Source organism: Talpa occidentalis, unplaced genomic scaffold (genome assembly GCF_014898055.3).
Source record: "Talpa occidentalis isolate TD23 unplaced genomic scaffold, MPIMG_talOcc4v2.1 talOcc4.11, whole genome shotgun sequence".
In the NCBI taxonomy this organism is placed as follows: Eukaryota; Metazoa; Chordata; class Mammalia; order Eulipotyphla; family Talpidae; genus Talpa; species Talpa occidentalis.
Genome location: NW_023601104.1, coordinates 13,921,202 through 13,941,038, shown reverse-complemented (window position 1 = coordinate 13,941,038; position 19,837 = coordinate 13,921,202). Strand labels below are relative to the sequence as shown.

General features: G+C 53.5%; 1 protein-coding gene across 1 annotated transcript; it reads left to right on the top strand.

The window, feature by feature from the left end:
* Window positions 1-99: 99 nt before the first annotated feature.
* Window positions 100-19,577, top strand: SHF (Src homology 2 domain containing F). The gene is given in 8 exon segments (XM_037502404.1): window positions 100-535; window positions 538-596; window positions 9,868-10,009; window positions 12,278-12,484; window positions 14,008-14,148; window positions 15,330-15,501; window positions 15,642-15,761; window positions 18,991-19,577. Coding segments are annotated over 8 exon segments (1,464 nt in total). The 3' UTR covers window positions 19,178-19,577.
* The last annotated feature ends 260 nt before the right edge of the window (window positions 19,578-19,837 follow it).

Sequence of the window (19,837 nt, the reverse complement as noted above, 5' to 3'; positions counted from 1 at the left end):
CGCCCCTCCCGCCGCCACGGAGCCCCGCCCCCCGCGCCCGCCCCCCGCCCCCGCCCCCCGCCCGGCTCGGCGCTCCCCGCGCTCAGTCTCGCCGGCCCCATGCTGCTGAGCGGAGCTCCTCCCGCGGGCTCCGGCCCCGCGCCGCGGGCGCAGGGGGGCGCTGGGGGCGGCCCAGGGGGGTCTCGTCGAGGAACCGGGGGTGCAGGAGCCGGCCCGGGAGGGGGCGGCAGCGGCGGAGTGGCCAAGTGGCTCCGGGAGCACCTGGGCTTCCGCGGGGGGGGCAGCGGCGGAGGGGGGGCCAAGCCGGCGCCCCCAGAACCCGACTACCGGCCCCCCGCACCCTCCCCGGCGGCGCCCCCCGCGCCGCCCCCGGACATCCTGGCAGCCTACCGGCTGCAGAGGGAGCGCGACTTCGAAGACCCCTACTCCGGGGCGCCGTCCGCGTCCACGGCCCTCGCCACCCCCGCGGCCCCCGGCCCCACGCCGCCCCCGCGCCACGGCTCGCCCCCGCACCGCCTTATTCGAGTCGAGACCCCCGGCCCCCGGCACCCCCTCCGGAGGAGCGGATCTCTGGCCCCCCAGCCTGCAGCGACAGGGTGAGTGTCGCGCCGGGCGGGGTTGGGGAGCGCAGGGGAGATGCTCGGAGGGCTGGGGCTTTGGAGAGGGACAAAGGTGGCCTGGCCCAGCCTGGCCTCTCCGTGCCACGGCTCCTGGCGGACACAGTCGTAGCCCCTGACCCCAGGGTTCGCAGCCTTCTTCCACCTTTGTTCAGATTCTCGACCGACTAATATGGGACGTGTGCGCCCAACTCTCCCTCTCTTCCCTAATCGGCGCTCTAGGACTGGGGACCCTCCCCCTCCGGGTTTCTGCGCTCTTAAGCGCAGCCCCCCTCCACTCCACCCTGCCAGTCCCCATCCTAGTCAGCAGCCTCTTTCTAACGGTATTTGAGGCGCCCCCACCCCCCACCGGTTTATAGCCTTTCTACCCTCTGGGAGCAGCATCTCGCTGCCCTTTGATCTCTGACCCCTCCCTCCAGAGAGGAGCCTGCACAAAGCTCTGCTCCTTCTCCTCTGGGAGCGGGAGCGGGAGCGGGGAGCAAGCATCCTTGCAGGTGCTGAAGCCCCAGGAAAAAGGTGAAGGCTGGGGTTTCTCCCTGTGGACACAGCAAGAGCTGCCCTTTGCCTTGTCAGTGGGACTGGGTGGACTGTTTTCTCAGAAAGCCAGAACAGGCAGCTCTTCTGGAAGGATGCTGACCACTGAGGTCCAGGCAGGCCCATGCCTGCTGTCCTTCCCTTTCTCCCTCCTGCCCCCCCCAGGTATGGGGATAGTACCTGAGACCTGTTGCCCAGAAGGGACTAAAGGGCTGAACTCACTCCTCTCCTTTTGGCCTTCCCCTCCCCAGGTTCATTCTGGGGGATACTAGAGCATTTTGTGGTTACAGGCCTGGGGTACAAGGAAGAGCTGGGCATCCACTATTTCAAAGAACATCCACCTTGCTCAGGGGCTGCTGATGGAGCAGACACCCCTCCTCAGACCTCAGTCCCAGTTCATCTTTACCTCTCCAGGACTGCCAAAAGCCAGCTCCAGATCCCTCTTGCCCTAAATTCTATGACAGCGACTCTGTTGGCTACCCTGTCTCTCTTGTCCCTTTCTACTCACCTCTGGGGCTTACTCCCCTCTTCTCAGCAGAGAACACAGATTTGTTTGATTGCAGAGCATAGTAGCTCTCTGAATCCCAGTCTGTAGGCTGCAGGCTTCAGGGTTTCAACCAAGAGAGCCTGGTGTCATGAATAACAAATGTGTCAGGGTTAGGGCAGAAGTCTCAGAAATGTGAATTATTTCCCCTGTTGTTCCTGTCATGGGGGCATGATTGCCCATCCTGGGCCAGGAGTCTTGGCCTGCAGAAGGTTCAGGGGAGCTCTCCTCCAAGGCTGTGCTTTCTTCACTTTTCCTTAGGGTCTTCTCCTTCCTAATTATCCCCTAGTGTTGGGTAATGGTGTTGGTGACCATGAAGCAGTGGGTCCAGTAAGGCCTTCTTACTGTTGACCAAGTAGTCTCCTCCCTGACACTACCCGTTGGCACGTGGACATGAGCTGTCCCTGGCCCGCCTCTCCTCTGCCTTAGAGTGGCTTAACAGGCTGTGCTTCAAGCCATAGGCTCCTTCAGGACAAACACCATGCCTGACACAATACTTGGTATAAAGCGGGGTGCATCAGTGCACTGTTCATTTCCAGGGTCCGAGACTCTCCTAACTACAGCTCCCTCTTGTGCATTTCCCCCACAAAGACCCCAGGAAATGGACTATGCCTATACAACCATAAGGAGACCTATTGCCTCTTCTCACCCAGGGCATCCATGCCTCGCCCTGGGCGGGCTCTGTGATCTGTTGGCTATTCAGACCTTGGGGGTCAAGAAGTGTCTGATCCTTTGTCAGACACTGTCCCTTCAGGGACAGGAATGAAACCCAGCAGGATCTCCCAGGAGGCATACAATCTGTGTTTCCTCTATTGGGTGTGATAAGAGGGACCCAGATACTCTCCTAACTGCCCCAGGACATTGTTTCCATGGGTCCTGGGCTTGGGCCATCCCACCATTCAGAGAACATCTCCTACCCCAGAGTTTGGGGTATCCCAGAGCCCATGCTAGGTACCCGAGCTATTCACCCTAAACCCAAGTACCAGGACATCCCTCAAGCCTACTGAGTTCACGTGCCTACAGAGGTCATGCGGAGATGCTGCCCCTGGACAGTGAGCTGGCCCCAGCCTGCGAGACTCTGCTGAGCCACTCTTTCTGTTCTGTGTGGCTGCTTCCTCCCTATTCTCTGTCCCACCTTCTCTTAGCCCTGGTAGGGCCTCTTGGCTTATTGATTTTTGGGTTGCTTCCTGAGGTAAAGTGGCGACTCAGGACTAGTATGTGCTGGGCTGACCTGTCCTCCTCCTTCTGGACCCCCTTGGCTGGTGCTGGGCGGGTCAGAAGCCGTGAGCGAGGCTGGGTCAAGAAGTTTGATAACCACCTGGTGGTGCAGGCAGTTGAGAGCAGTGCTGTGAAGCTGTCTGCAGCCTCTGCAGCGCCAGTTAGATCTGGCCGGCCAGCGAGGGTCCCACATGGTGCAGCAGACCTCTCCTATCTCACCCGCTGCTCCCCTTATTTCAGTCAGTCTGCCTGTTCTGCTCCCCACTCTGTCTCTGGTGAATCCTCTCACCCTCCCGCGAGTCTGGCCTATGCCCCGGTTCTTGTATGTATGGATAAATAAATAAATCTTTAAAAAAAATAAAGAAGTTTGATAAAATAGGTGGAAATGCTTCTGTGATGAGCCAGAGAGGTTGAGGGAAAATGAGCACAGTAAGTATAGGGCAGACCCTGAGAAATCTGGGGTTCAGAACCATTAGCCTTCTTTCTATGCAAGATTCTATCTCCCGGTCCACCCAGAGACCCACTATTGCAGTTGGCAAGGGCACAAGGGTGACCATCTGGGCAGGCCTGGCAGGGCAGGTGTGGGAGCAGCAGGAGCCGCACCCTGTACCAGGCAGGCAGGCCTTGCCATCTGGCCACAGGAAGAACCTCCTTACAGTGCTGGGCCCTGTCCGACTGCCAGGCCACACTTTGGCAGAGGGCTAGAGAGTCAGTCCTTCCCTTGCTTTGCTCCCTTTTCTCAGATCTTCGTTAGGAAATAACGTGGTCTAATTAGGAAAGGGAGGTGGGTATGGGAAAGGGGCCCTAATTAGATGAAGCTCTGAGCTGCCTGTGGCCATCTGCACAGTGTGTTCTTGGCCTCCATCATGCCAAGATGTGTGTGTGTGTGTGTGTGTGTATGAGAGAGAGAGAAAATGAGAGAAAGAGAGAAGCAGACAGAGACAGAGGGATGATGTAAACATTAAGACAGTCAGGCACCCTGTGTGAATTGAATCTGGGCTCTTATTCTGAGCTTGTAGAGGGATTCCTAGGGTTCATGAACCTCCAGAAATTGAGTAAAGATATTTGGATGCATGAAAATTTATCTGGGGGGAAAGCTCCCAACTCAGAGATTCTCATAGGGTTTCACAGGGCCCAAAATATTAAGAACTTTTAAAAATAGATATACCTCAGAGATGGTATCCACGTGGACTTGGACTCTGCAGGCGCAAATTTGGAAACAGTGAACAGACGGGAAGAGAAAAATGAAGGAAACATGCAGGGTGTCTGAAGTTGAGGAAGACACGCCTGCCCCAGGGTTGGGAGGTGGTAGGGGCTGCACTAGGGCCACCCCTTAGCGGTGTTCATTGCGTGTGTCCCATCCAGTAACACTGGTCTATTCTCTGGAAGGCACTCACCACCTAGAAGACCTAGTCCTTGGTTTTTCTGAGTTTAATTTTTCTTCTACAACTTCCAGAGTCTGGAGGCCTGATCTGTTCGTCTTACTTGTGATTTCCAGTGAAAGTAGAGAGAGGAAGATAGTCCTCGGGAAGGGAGGGTGGAGCAGAAAAGAGAAGGGTCTATGTCAAGGGACCTTTGCAGACTGGTTAGACCTCTTAACCCTTTGTGACCCAGGCTGGCCATTTGTACTGCTGTTGGTGCTCCAAGAATGGCTGAGGGTTGCAGTCACCATGGGCTGTGTGGCCAGCCCCTGTACCCTACCCAGTGAATGCTGCCTCCTCTCACTGCGGTGCTTATATCTTCTGGGAAACATTTGCAACTTGTTGGCTTTGCCAGTGACTCAGTGACACCTCACCCCTGGTGCTCCACCCATTAGGAGCCTGGAAGAGCTGGGACCCTGTGACCATGGACCGGAACAACTGACCGACTGAGCAAGCCTGGCTGGGGCCTGGGGCTTAGAGGGGTACCTGCTGCCCATTCCCCCTCACTGTAAAGCCAGTGTGATGTCTGAGAAAAGAGGCAGGGCCCAAACCCTGTATGCAGTGAGCCTGTGTCTCCAAAGCCTGCGCCTAGGGTGTGGGGCTTCAGAGCACCCCCAGGTACTGGATTTTTGGAACTGGTTTCATATCTGTCCCTGTGAGCTTCTGGAGGATCCAGGGATTTATAACACAATGGTGGCTTTTTACTGAGCTTCTACCTTGTGTCATTTTGAAGCAGCTGACATGTTTTGGACCAATTGATCCTTACTAACAACCTTACGAAGAGAATTCTCTTAGTCTCCCCGGTTCTATAGTGAGATTCTAGCACAGGAATGTGGAGTCTTGCTTGCTTGGTTTCACATCTAGTCAGAACCAAGCTTTACAGACAGGCAGGCTGCCTCTAGACACTGCTGTACCTGCCTGGACCTTTGCACCTACTGAGAGGAGCCCCACAGAGAGCAGGTTGTTCACTAAGCATTTGCTAATGAACAGGGGAGGGAGACTTTTAGAAAAGGAGTGAGTTCTGTGCTGAGTTCACCATCTTCTGGAGGCTAAAGGCCAGCACTTGTGACTCAATCCTGAGGTGGCCAAAGGATTAAGATACTTTATAAGGGTCTTAAAAGAGTTGGTGGCATCAATTGCATGTGTGTGGTGTTTGAATGTTTTACAAGCAAGGCATTTCTTTGTAATTAGAAAAGAGTAATAACTAGTGTGTTTCATGTTGAAGGTGTTTCCCGGCAGGTAGAATTAGGAGGGGCACTCCAATAAGTGAGAACAGAGGATACAAAGAGTTTGACCTTGGAGAAGGTAAAAAGTGTACCTTTCCCAAATCGATAGACTTTCAGTGGAAAAAGGCTTTTACTGTTCAATGTTTTGAAGAAAGGCTGAATTAAACAAAATTAGAATGTTCTCTTTGAACTCAGAGCCCTTAACAGGCTAATGTGTATTTTAAATCTTCAAATAGAGAAAAAAAGATGCTGCATCCTAAGTTTTTCTGGTCACTGAGTCACTGACAGTCAGGAAACCGGAGCCTCAGCCTTACCTCTCCTGTTGACAAACTGAATAAGAGCCTAAAGTCTGAGGCCTTAATGTCTGAGCATAAGAGATTATTTTCAGAGCTAACGTTTATTGAGCACTGACTCTGAACCAGCTTCTAGGCTAAGGAATTTTACATTTATTGTCCTCTTCCCAGTTCTATCTACAAGTCTACAGTATAAAAAGCAAAAACAATGAAACAGGCTTCTAGACATTAAATGCAATCTAAAGAAATGGAGGAAAGGAGCAGTGGTAGACTTCAGGGGCCATGTGGAGGCCAAATCCTGTGATCTATTTGGTCCCCCTGCTTCCCCTAGATTCACAAGCCCCATGGATGGGGTTGGGAACTTGTCGCACAGCCCAGCTGCAGAATGGAAGGCCAGACCAGATGGTGGGCCTGCCAGTAATCCTGATAGAGGCTTAGGCAGGGAGAAGTCAAAGCGTGACCGCTTCTCTGGGAGGGCCACTGCCCAGTTGGAGAAGGACAAGAGAGGAGTCCTGAAGGCGTCCTGCTGGGTAGCAGGCGGGGTGGAAGACTTGGGGGCCCTCTGGGAAGCAGTAACTTACCTACTAGTTGGGAAATGTTTCAGCAGCATTCTGACTCTACCAGAGGGTTTGCCCAAACAGCAACTCTGGTCTTAGGTGCTTCCCTTCAGTCCCTCCCTTCTGCCCTTAGGCAGAGGCCTTGATCCCTATTCTCACATCACTTCTCTTGCTGGTTGATACCTAGTTGCTTAGAGTTGGGGTGAATGGGGATCTGAGAGTATGTTCACATCAGAAGATGGAGAGTCTGGGGAGAAGGAGCTCTTTTGATTATCCAGTGAATATATTGAGAACCTACTGTGTGCCACATCCTGTGCTGGATGCAGGATACAACAGTGAGCAATTTGTTTTTATCTTTTAAGATTTATTTATTTATGCATACAAAAGCTAGGATACAGGCTAGATGTGCAGGAAGGTGAGAGGATTCACCAGAGACAGAACGGGGAACAGAACAGGCAGACTGATTGAAACACACTGCTAAGGGGAGCAGCAGGCAAGCCAGGAAAGGTCTGCCTCGCCATGTGGGTAGCTCCCTGGCCAGCCAGGGATTGAACTCATGCTGCAGAGGCTGTGGACCACTTCATAGTGCGTTGCTTAACTCCTAGCGCCACCAGGGAGGCCCAACAGTGAGCAATTTGGAGGGGGGGGGGGCAAAGGAACCATAACCAAATTGCTATAGGGCAATGGTTTCAGAAGCCTGCAGGCTTAGCTTCCCTCACTAAGGAGTTCTGCCTCCTCACATGACTCAGAAGCCACAGGGAAGAAGCCTCTGATTGGGGTCATATGTGCCCGGGGCAGGTACCATCCTGCTAGCCTCCCCAGCAGGCGTCTTTGCTGCCATTCCTGATCCCCAACCCCTGTGGGCGGCTCCTCTAGGAGCCCCAGCCCAGGGAGGGGGGCTGGGGCTTCCTGGAGCAGGGTGTGGAGCCAGGAACGGAACAGAGGAGCCATTGAGCTGCCCACAGAGCTGCCACCTGGGCGCCCACGGGCATTGCAGGCTGGCGCTGGGAAGGCCCACGCCAGCCTGGGAGGGGTCGTGGCTCTGGGCACCAACCCAGGACTGCAGTGGGAAAAGTGCTGTGTACAGCTCTGACCAGGCTACGTGAGGGAAGGGCTGGGGGCTCCATAGAATTGGAAGGGCCAGGTCTTGGGCCAGATGCTTCTGCTCACTAAGCAGGGACTCATCCCCCCTGCATGGCCCCTGCCCCACCCGAATTCACGCTTCCTCCCTTTTCTGAATGAACAAGAAAGAGTGCTCCCTTTGTCCATTCTTCCTGTTGCATATGAACTGAGTTCAAAGATATTTACCGGGCACTTTCAGGCACTCGGAATTTAATAGTGAATATGACTCCTGCCTTCAGGAAGCTCACAGTCTGCAAGAAAACGCAATAAAGCAAGTATTTACTATACAATGTGTTGATGACTTAGCACAGAGGCACCTAACCAGGCCTGGGGGGAGAATGGAAAGAAAGGCTCTCTCAAGAAATGCAATAATCTCATCTGGGTGAAGGAAAAACCTTTGAGGTAAGAAAGAGCATAGAGCTTTAAGGTAACAAAGTGTCCTGTGCTAGATACAGGGTCACTGAGGAAGAAAATGGAATCTTTTACATTTTTTTAACTTTGGACATTTTCCTGCTGGAAAACGTGAAGAGCCATTGCTATCCTATTTAAGGATAGCATGTCCGTTGATTCAGTGACTGCTGAGTTGCTGCCACATATGAACCTGAGGCTGGGTGCTGACCAGAATTTCCCCTGGGGTTGGCTGCAGAGCCCCCTTGGTCAGGTGGGTGAAGCAGTGGGTGCCGTTTGCCTGGGAGAAAGCATTTGGGGTGAGTGGATTTCTTTTTATTTGCTTTCTGGAAGGAGGACGAGAGTTACAAGGGGAGCTAGGCAGTGAACCAGTGGAAACATTTGTCTAGTGTTTACTGAGATCCAGGTGCTAGTTGGAGCTGGAGAGACAAAAACAACAATGAGCTACACTGAATGCTCTGACGTTGGTGCAGGGGTTCTATGAGAGGGTGGTCTTCTTAGGAGTGGGCAGGGAGCTGAGGGAGGTCAAGGAGTTGACTGAAACAAGGTAAAGAACTGACATGGTGGGTGCTGTCAGGATGTGCTTCAGAGACCCCCAGAGGGTTTTATGGGGTATGCGAGGGTGGGGTGGGGTATGTAGGAATGTGCAGTAGGGATTTCTGAAGTAAGGATGTTCCTTTCTCTATCTCTCCCTTGCTAGCATCCCAGATACACTAACCCAAGGCAGGGGTGAACCCAGGTCAACCCCACGGCCTCCCTCTCCAGCAAGCTCCCACAGTCCTGATCTGGCCCAGAACCAAAGTCTATACCAAGACTGGGGGAAAGACAAAAGTGGCTCCTCCCCATGCTGCAGGACTGGAACCACTTCCCATCAACACCTGTCGACTCAGGGGTGCAGTGCTCCTCCAAGGAGCTGGCAGCCCTGGTAGACTGGGCTCTGCCTCCACCAGGAGACTGTGCCCAGCTGGTAGAAAGGCCCTATTGTCCTCAGCTGTACCCCGCCCAAGCACCTTGAGCTCCTCTGCAGGGTGTGTAGCTTGAGGTTTGCTTGGCCTTCACTGAGAGCAGGAAAGAGGGGTACTGTGTGCCACTTGTATGGGAAAAGGCAGTGAGACACATGAAGGGCCCATGGAGGCCTTTCCTTTCCCTATTCTCCAGGCACCAAAGTGATTTTAGCAGAGCCCAAGTCTTGGCTTCCCTCAGGGCAGTCCTAAGGTGGTCTCTTCCCCAAGACAACCAAGATGCCCTGTGGCTGACAACATAAATTTTGCAAAAAAGACATGGGTTCTAATCCTTGTTCCTGCACTTACATGGACTGGTCTTGAGCATGTTTGTTTCCTGACTGTTCTGAGTCTCCATTTCCTTAAAATGGGGCTAATACTATACATGACATTGTGATGGATGTTTTAAGGATAATCCAGCAGAGCCTTGCTAAAAGGTGAGAATGCAGCTTTTTCTTCCTGATAATCAGCAAATATTATTTCATTCAGCATCTGGGAACATGCTGGCAGGCACAGACTACATAATCTCCGAGTCATCTCACTTTTCCCTGCTTGCTCTTTGAACCCCTCCAACACCTTTGTAACCAGTTCTCTGAATTAATTCCCCCTGTTAAACCCCTAGTGTAGGCCTTTGTCCTGACTGGCTGAGGCAGGCCATGAGCCCAGGGCCTCATCCTGGCCATTTAACCTAGGGGTGCTGGGGCACAAAATTAACAGAAAGATAGAGCACTTTTGTGGCAGCCTATTGGGAGGTAGCCCTGCAAAGATTGAACCAGCAAGTGTCCCTATTTAAGCTCAGAACCTGCCCTTTTGAACCTGCGCCTCTGGAACTAAGGTGTGCTGCCCAGAATTCCTGCTACCATCTGGGGGAAAACAGCACTGTCTTTTAGTTTTCTAAAGCCTACCTCTTCACTCTTTTCCCACAGTTGGCAATTCTAGAAGACTATGCGGACCCATTTGATGTTCAAGAAACCGGTGAGGGCCCATCAGGAGCTTCAGCAGCCCCAGAGAAGGTGCCTGAAAATGATGGCTACATGGAACCCTATGAAGCCCAAAAGATGATGGCCGGTGAGTGCTAAGGAAGAGCTAGGGGCCAGGGGTTCTCCCTGAGTCCTGGATATCTGCAGTACAGGTTCCGCAACACACAAACCATTTTCTGATTTCTAGAAAATGAGAGAAAACCTTTGCCAGGTCCTTGGGGAGGATGGCTAATAACTTCAAGATAGTCATTTTGGAGAAGGGGGTGTGACTTGTGATACCTCAAACCTGAAGCAGTAGAGAAAGCCACAAAGCCAAAGATCAGACAGATAGAAGCATTTGGGAGAGTCAAGAAGGGTAAGATAGTTGCATGGGCTGGAGGGTATGGGGCTTGGGGACATGTCAAATTAATGATCCTTAGAAAGAAGAATCACAGGTTTTGGGGAAGGTGGTGAATTTGAAATGATGTGAAACCTGATGGTAATTGGAAGCATGCCACTAGAAATGCAGATGCAGCGTACATAAGATTGGGCAAATAGTTCAAGAACTGAGAGCAGGGAGAAATGTGTAAGACCTGATCCTGGAGAGCAGAGGCTAAGAGCAGATCCAGAGAAAGACCAAAAGGGGGTGATCAGAGAGGAGCTCCGGTGAGTCATTCTAAACCAAAGCCCCAGGGCAGGATGAGGGGAAGGTCTATTCAGAGGCAAATAATCTTAGTGCTGGGCAAACGGAGAAGCCAAGATGAGAAAAGCCTAGAGGCCAGTAAAGGGCCCCAAAGACTGAAATGAGTTCTTTGGACTTGCTCCAAAGGGGGCTAGGAGCCATTATGAATTCTTGAGCAAGAGAAGAACAGGATGTATATGGCTTTTTAAGAGGATTGCTAGGGATTTGGCCTGCAAAACAGACTGGAAGAACTGAGCATGAGAAAGATGAGTTACCACACTGTTGTGGAGATTGTTGAGACTTTAAGGAACCGATACTAACACCCCTTTCTTCCCTCCCTGTAATTGGAAATAATTAAGAAATAATATTAAGGAAGCAGACAGATGGAGATAACGTTGACCTCATTACTAACAAAGGTGACTGGAAAATAGTACTTAGTTACGTTACTACATTGGGCTTCTTAATACGTTGCCATAGAATTAAGCTTGCTCACGTAGGCTTGGACAGTGCAGTAGAGCCGTAGGCCTCTGCTTGGGGGCAGGAAGAGAAAGGACCAGAATGTTCTTTCTATAAGAAGGAAGATCTGAGAAAGAGGGTGAGCCTCCGCGGGCTGACCAGATAAGTTGCTCTCCCTCCCTGGGCCATGAGAGTGAGGGGCAGAGTGGTCAGGGGTGTTATTCCAAGAAGCCCATGGAAACATCGGACCGTGCAATGAAGCTTGGCTTTAGCAGTGATCTAGGTATGGAGGAATAAGGGTGAACATCGTCAGATACTGGCAATGAGCAGATGGGATTCAGAGAATGAAGAATGCCCAGGACTAGAGAGGAGAGTGTAGTAGACAGAAATGGAGAAAGTGAGGAGGCAACTATCCAATTTAGATCTGAAGGGAGCGGACTCCTAAGAGGCCCATAAATGTCCCGGAGGTATATGTGAAAATTGGTACGTGTTTCTAGGGAGCAGTTCCCTAGCTTTGAGCAGATTTTCACTGGCGTCAATGACTCAAAAAAGAAAATCACAGAGCAGACTAAAACTTTTGGGGGAAGTGGTGAGTTTGAAATGTCAAAGTGAAACATTTTTATGGCAGTTGGAAGAGTATAGGTGCAAAGAGTGTTTGAGACTGGGTGTGTTATTTAAGGAGTGAGAGCTAGAGGAATGAAAATCCTCGTCATGGGTAACAGACCAAAAGAGGGCCCAGGGAGACAGCAAGTCGGGATGACCAGAGAGGGCAGCCCATTAAAATGACTCCTCAAAGAGGAGTGGCAGGAGGGGGTATCACCAGTATCTAAGCAACAGAGAAGGGTTTTCTATTTCTTGAAAAACAAAGAAATAAATGGAACTGAGTAGCAAGAAGGAGGTGGACCAGGCGTGGATCCTGCCTCAGTTTCCTAAATGTGCAAGCCTCAGCTCCCGAGTCCTTGCTGGCCATCCATCATAGGATCTTTCTGTTGTCTCTTACTCCGGTGCTCCTCTGCCCTGCCTCCACTGGGTTGAATAATTTTGGAATCCCAGATGTATTTTGAAGGCAAGGGATCCCAATGTGCAGCCACCTGGCTCCCCCAGAGCCAGCAGCATCTCCTCTAAAGGAGACTTGGCTTGTGCTGAGGAGCCCTACCTGGGGAGCTGAGCCAGGCAGCCCAAGCTGTGCTCACACCTCCCCCTGTTGCCTCCCCCCCTCCCCCCCCCCCCCCCCCGCAGAGATCCGGGGCTCCAAGGACACTGCGGCTCAGCCCTTGCCTCTGTATGACACGCCCTATGAGCCAGAGGATGAGGGGGCCACTCCAGAGGGTGAGGGGGCCCTCTGGCCCCGGGAGTCTCGCCTGCCTGAGGATGATGAGAGGCCCCCTGAGGAGTATGATCAGCCGTGGGAGTGGAAGAAGGAGCGGATTTCCAAAGCCTTTGCAGGTGAGTCCTGGGTGGAGAGGACCGTTGTGTCTGGCCCTCTGAGCAGCTTTCCAGGCTGAGGGGAGTGGAGAGAGTGGTCTCTGGAGGCTTGGGGGCAGCCCAGGAGCTGGGCTCAAGGAAACTGTAGTTAAGTCTGCTCCACGAGAGTGGTGAGCTGGGCAGTGTGGACGCAGCACTGTGTGCAGGGCCAGGATGGGCGCAGCAGGAGGAAGGCGGCTCCCTGCCTCACCACCTCTCAGAGGCAAAGAGGCATGGGCCGCTTCTGCCTCTGGGAGGTTGGGTATATTTAAAAATAAAGAAATTCCAAACAAAATGATGAAGCTTGTGGCATATGTTAAATACTTACACGTAACAAAAGAGCGCATTTAAATCCTCAGAACAATGAAAATAGCTGTCCGCGCAACCTGAATTAGAGGGCTGTGCTTGCCTGTGTCGGACCAGGGGTGCCTAGCCCCTGGTGATTTCTGACGAGTGGGGACTGGCGGGGAGAGAGAGGCTGTGAGAACCCTTTGCTGAATGAAGACCAGGTTTTTTCCTACACCAAGCACCCTAGTGTGTATCCCAGCCAGGCCCAGAATCCAACTTGGAGAGAGGTGTGTGTTGGGTCTGAGTAGGTGGAGCAAGAGCCTGTTGTATGGAGATGGCTTCAGCTCTTGGATCCTTGATTTGGTGAGAACATGAAGGACTTAAATGCCATTTCTCTTTCCCACTCCCTTCTCCCCTCTCCCCTCCTTGGGCGAGGGGCTCATCCTCCAGCTGGTCCCAGCTCTCAGCTGTGTCTTCCCCACACTGGCAGCCAGACCCAGAAACCACAAGTTTCTAATTTGCTTCCTGTAAAGCACACAGCACCATAGAGGATAGGCCGTTTATCTCCAGAAGTCTCCTTGGAGAATCAATACTGTTTGGATTGCTTAATGGGAAAATCTATGCTCGTCATTAGGAAACCTCGTTAGCAGCCCTGCAGCCGCCAGTGGCATCACTCTTCTAATTGTCAAGGCTCAGGATTTAGGGGAGGGGAGGTAAATTTCAATAAAAACGTCTTCCCTGAGAATTCCTGACAGCTTGAAGTTGTGCTGTTTCATTCCTGCCGCATGAGCCCCAAGCTTCCGGGAAAGCAGGAAGAAAGGTAGAGCTGGGGGTGCTAGGAGGCTGTGGGAACTGGGTGTGGTGCTGGGAGGTGTGGGCAGCTCCTTGTTCTTCTTTTCCTCCTTCCCCGGTGCCTTTGGGCCCTGGAGGCTTGTGAGAGGTCAGATAAAGGGGACCCACAGGCTGGCAGAGCAAGACCCTGCATCCTGCTGCTTGCCACTTAAGCCTCCTGCCCTTGACCAGGCTGGCCTGGTGAGTCAGTGAGGCTCTGCCCAGCCCTCTGAGAGTCCTGTTGTTCCCTCAGAAGCCATCCCTGCTGCTGCTCTGACCTCTTCCTTTCTAGGCTGTCCTGTGTCCTGACTCTGAGTTTGGTCTCAACCTCTGCCTCTCTCTGTCTCTGTCACTGTCTCTCTTCTCCCTGCTGCTACTGGCTCCAGTTGACATTAAGGTCATCAAAGACCTACCTTGGCCTCCGCCTGTGGGACAGCTGGACAGCAGCCCCTCCCTGCCTGACGGGGACAGGGACATCTCCGCTCCAACCTCACCCCTCCCTGAGCCCAGCCTGGAGGACAGCAGCGGTGGGTCCTGTGTGGGGCTTCTGGCCAGGGCGACATGTCTTCTCAAGCCTCAGGCCCTGTGGGCTTAAGTTGGAGGAACTCAGAAGTGGGGCAGGGTTTGAGGAGCCTTCCTACAGGGGGAAGAGGAGAGAGAAAAAAGCACGTATTTCTCCCTCTCCAAAGCTATGGGGAAGGTGTCTCCGAAGGGAAGCTTCTTCCAAATAGCTTCCCCACCGGGCCACAAAAATCCACTATTTTAAATACACTTCTTTGGCTCTGGTTGACCAGATCTTTCAGCAGTGCAAATCACTCCTGAGGTGGGTGGAGTGATGCTGGCACAGGATGAGCCTGCTTTGGTAAATGGAAGAATGTGATTTTTCACATCTGGGGACTAAAAGACAGTAAGGGCTTGAAAGGCTACAGGAGAGAAAAAAAGTGCCCAAATGAGAAGCAAGACAGCACCAAACCCTTACCAGTTTAGTTTTATCCAAAATGGGCAGCCAAAGTGTATGTGCATGGGGCTGTGTGTGTGTGTGTGTGAGCACCTGTTTGCACATCTGTATCTAAGTGTGAGCAGGTCTTTTAAAAAGGATGAGGGAAGATCTCTGTCACTTTGCATTTGTGCCTGTGGCCTGTCAGGCCTGGCCAGGGAAGGCAGAGCTAAGGCTGGGCTGTGGGTGGGGGAGAGGAGCCTGTGGGCAGCCACCTGGGGGCGGGGTAGGGTGGGCCTGCTGGTGGCTTTGGGCAGAATTAGCCTGTCAAGATGGCACCAGGGGGAATCGGATAATTGTTCTCAGATCGATAAGTCATTTCTACAGAATGGCTTGGCAGGGTGATTTGGAGAACCGTAATGAACTCTGAGGAGGAGAAAGAAACAATATTATCAGCGCTGAAGCCACCCTGAGGGGGATGGAAGACAGTCGGCTGCTCCAGAGGGAGCAGCTTAAGTGGTTTCTCAGGTTGCTCCTCCCTCCTCCTCCCACGCTGTGGGGACTGGGAAGCCCCATGTGGCATTAGAGCGCTGGGGTCCACCCCCACCACCACTCGGGCAGTGCCCAGGATTCAGGCCCATGAGCATGCCTGCCCTTCCAGAACAGTCTCTTGACCCTTTTCTGCAGGAATTGGGGTGGGGCGCTGGCTAGTCAATAGTATGGCTCTACCTCTAGGGCCCTCAGAGTCTATGACTGGTATATCCCCCACAGCCCAGTTTGAAGGATCTGAGAAGAGCTGCCTGTCACCTGGCCGGGAGGAGAAGGGGCGGCTACCTCCCCGACTCTCCGCAGGGAACCCCAAGTCAGCCAAGCCCCTAAGCCTGGAGCCCAGCAGCCCCCTGGGGGAGTGGACAGACCCAGCACTGCCTTTGGAAAACCAGGTGTGAGTGTCTGTGTCCAGCTGGGGACTCTCTCCCCTCCCTTCCCCTCCTGGCATTGTCTGGCCTGCAGGGGATGCCCGCATGGGTGGGCCTGGACGGCGAGGACCCAGCAGAGATGCCCCCTTCCTCTCTTTGTCCTCAGCTGGTACCACGGGGCCATCAGTCGAACAGATGCCGAGAACCTGCTCCGGCTGTGCAAAGAGGCCAGCTACCTGGTGCGGAACAGTGAGACCAGCAAGAATGACTTCTCCCTCTCCCTCAAGTGAGTGGGGGCAGCTGCCGGTGGGGGGGCAACCAACAGGGCAGGAGAGTCTCCAGTATTCACCCTCCCCCTAAGTTGGGGATAACCCCAGCCCTGTGAACATTTGTCCACTCTTGGCTGGGTCTGGGATCCTGAGTGGGCTGCGTGTCAGCCCTGCTCTCACGGAGCTCACAGCCCTTGGAGGGAAACTAGAGCTGCAGCCTCCAGAGCAGAAGGCTCTATCACTTACTGTGTGGCCTTGCCACCCCACCCCCACCCCGGACCCCTCAGGACCTCAATTTCCTTGCTTATAAAATGGAAGATTAATAATATCTATCTTATAGGAAAAGGTTAAATGAAATAATGTATGAAAAGCACAGCATGATGCTATGTGCTCAATAAATTACCACCATTTTGATCATTCATGGAAATCCAGGATGGTCTAGAAGCACAGGCGAGGAAATAGGTGCTTTGCCTGAGGGAATCTACGGGTTGGAATGGAGGCTGGGTCCTGGGAGGAAGGTGGAACATTAGACCCAAAGTTATTCTTAGAGAAGTGGGCTGGTCTGGGTGCTAATGGCTGACACTGAACTTTAAAGAGCTCTGGAAGAGGCAGGGTCCTCCCTTCCCATCAGCCTTCCTCCCCCGGGAGCTGATATACACAGACCAGCATTGGCCTCCCAGGCTTTCCTGGCAGCGTGGCCAGCCCTCCCCTTGGCACCCACGGGTTCTGCCTGGTGGAGCCTGCACCCCTCCATGAGGCAGTGGTGTGTTCATTCACATCCCCCATCACTACCCGGCATGTGTACCACTTCCTACCCTGCTTCCTGGGGGGCATTAGAGTACTCCCCCACTTCAAACATAGCTCATATATGGAAATTTGGGACTAATAAACAGATGCATTGGAGGATAATTGTTCAACTTCACTATAGGATAATGGAAAAATCATCAAAATATTGTTCGATATAACCTGAATTCCATTCTTGAATTAATAAAACTAGCTATGTGATCTTAGGCAAATTAGTTAACCTTTCTGGCCTTGCTTTCTAAACCCTTTGCAAAATGTGTGGGTAGATACCTTTTAGGTTTCTTCCATCTCCCACACTCTGGGAGTCTGCAAATTAGCATAAAATCAAAGGAACACTTAAGAAAAATTCATCTGTCAAAAATTTGAGTTACATCACTGCAGGAAGGTGTATTGCTTTAAAAATTATAGTTAAAATTCATAGAGCATTTACTGTGTGCCAAGCAGTATATACTCTTCCAGGCCAACTACCACATTGCCAGACGAGTCTCTTGTTTATAGACAGAAAATAGATTCAAAGAATTATGTGACTTGCTCAAGATCATCAGCTAAGAAAGTGCCAAAGCAGGATCTGAACCCAGCTCAGTCTCTATCCATGGAATGCACCATGCTTCCATTGCACAGCTCACTGAATCTGGTACCATCCAAGGCCAGGGAAAACCCCAGAGATCTGGCTTTAGAGCCAAGCAGAGGCCAGCAAGCAAGCAGAGGCCAGCCAAGCTCAGCTGCCCTGCCTTAGTCTAGGGAGCAAAAGAGGGAGGCAGGGCTGGATACCAACTCCAACCCAGGCTGTTCTGGCCCCGCCAGCATCTGTCTGCCAGAGCCTTGTTTGCATATAAATGGTTTCACTGAAATACAATTATGGTTTCTCTTCTCTCTGTAATGGAAGGGCTTTCACTGGTAATTAAACAGCTTCCTCAAAAAAGCTATGCCAGCCCTGGCCCTGTGGCCCAGCTGGCCCCACCCTGGCTCCCTGAGGGCTGGGTAAGGGCTCTGCTGTATCCTAATGGACCCTTGGGACTTTGTCCCAGGAGATTGGTTCTACAGATGGAGACTGGGCTCTCAGCTTCCACCTAAGTTCACTGGCCACTTGTTGCCCTTGGCCAGTCTGCCCCTCAATGGGGAAGATAGGTTGCACAGCTTTCGGGAGAGGCGATTCTCCCAAGTGGACTGTGGAGAAAGAACTGTCCCAAAACTGGGAGAGGGGCTAGGGAAAGCAGGGCCCACCGCCTAGGGCCTGGGTCTTGGCAAACAGCAGGCCAGGGAGGATAACCACACACTGCCTCCCCTCTTTACAGTCCAGAGGCTGTATGTTCTCCTCAGTTCTTGGCTCCTTGCCTAGGGCCTGTGTGGTCTCTGTCAGCCTCAGCTGTTATCTTAACCCTACAGATGAAGGGTGGCCCCACACCCTGACACACACATGTACCCAGCCCTGGATCCCCCAGCAGGCTTTAAGACACTATACCGTGAGGGTGAGGTGGGTGGCGTTAAGGGCCTGTTTCATGCCCCCCTCCCATTCTTCATGTCAATCTTCCCACTCCCCCCATTTTTAAACTCGTAGCCCTAGAAATTAGGTGCAGTGAGAACCCTCTTTGTACCCAGACGGAGAAGACAGGTGAGGTTAGCCAACCTCATCTCTCAAGAGTGGAGGCCTTATGATGAAGGGATCCCCCCCCTCATTAGCCTACCACCCAGGACATCTGAGAACTCGCCAGAACTCTGAGCAGGGAGGGTGGGGGGGTGGGGGGTGGGTGTGTTGGTCCTTATCCTGTGGGCAAGGCTGGGCACTAATGCTGATTTCCTGGATTGTGGTGGGGAGAGGCAGTGAGTGTGTTTTCTGAGGAAGGGACAGGAGCTGCAGCCTGGGGAACTGATGATGTCACCCCAGACTGAAAATTAACAGGGGCTTGGCCCTAGGCCCAGAGAGCAGGAGGGTGAAGGTATGTCCCAGATCAGACAGCTGAACACTCCCAAATTTGCTTCTGGAGCAGCTCTCCCCCACCCCTCTTCTTTGCAGAAGACTCCCTTATTGCCACATGTCCACCCACTGACCTGCCAATAGTCCTGTGTTTCCACCCGGAGGCTCCAACAGGTGTCCTCCCCCGTACCTCAGCGAGGGGTGGGTAACATGGCCCTGACCGCATAGGCTGGAGATCAGAGGTTCCCCATCCCAGCACCGGGGGTGGCAGTTACGGGTATCTCCGGTACCACCTGCACACACCCTGAACACTCTCCATACATTCCTGGCATATCTAGTGCTCTCGCTACCAGTGGCCAATGCCTACTGCTACCTGTTCAGAAACTCCCCTCAGCCCACTTACTGCTTTCTGCACCGACCTCCACCTTCCCTGGCTGCCTCCCTCTCTCAGCAGGCTCCGCCTGGAGTGGGGCAGAGAGGAGGGCTGGAGAAGGGCCCCCACTCACCAGGGTTTCCTCTCTTCCCAGGAGCAGTCAGGGCTTCATGCACATGAAGCTGTCCCGGACCAAGGAACACAAGTATGTGCTGGGCCAGAACAGCCCGCCCTTCAGCAGCGTCCCTGAAATCGTGCATCACTACGCCAGCCGCAAGCTGCCCATTAAGGGGGCCGAGCACATGTCCCTGCTCTATCCCGTGGCCATCCGGACTCTGTAGACGCGAGGCCCGGGCGCGCTGTGACGGATCTGGACCCAGCCCTGCGCCCACCCCCTGGCCGAATGCTGTGGCTCTTCCCGGGGACGCGACCTGTGATCTCCCAAACCTTTCTTCCCCTCTCCCCGATACCGAGTGGAAGCTGGAGATTCCTTAATTTATTTTGCAGGGGAAGGGCTAGCAGAGCCTCGGTGGCAAGGGTGGCCTGGAGCTGAGGACAAAGACTCCCTGGGGAAGGGCTAGCCCTGGGGGAAGGTGGCTTCAGGACCCTGGGTCTCCCGGGGGGTTTCAGATCTGCAGCTCCAGCCCCTTTGCGCCCCTCGGGAGGCGGTGGCGACCCCCCCCCTTCCCCTGGGCCAGCGCGAGGGGGAGCTGGTGGCGGCTCGCGGGGCGCCAGGACCGCTCTGCCGCCCCCCCAAACCGCCGGCGGCCTCGGCCCCAAGTCTGTTGCGGGGCCCGGGCGAGGCACCAGGGTGGGGAGAGGGCAGGGCCGGAGAAACCCGCGCAGTCCTCGGCCGCGCCGGCTCCCGGCCAGAGGCAATAAATAAACCGAGTCCCGCCAGGCACCGCCGCGTCCGCGCCTGCAGCGCCGCGCCCGGGGCTGGCGGGGGAGGGCGCGGCGAGGCGAGCACAGATTCTGTTTATAAATCAGCTCTGGAGCAG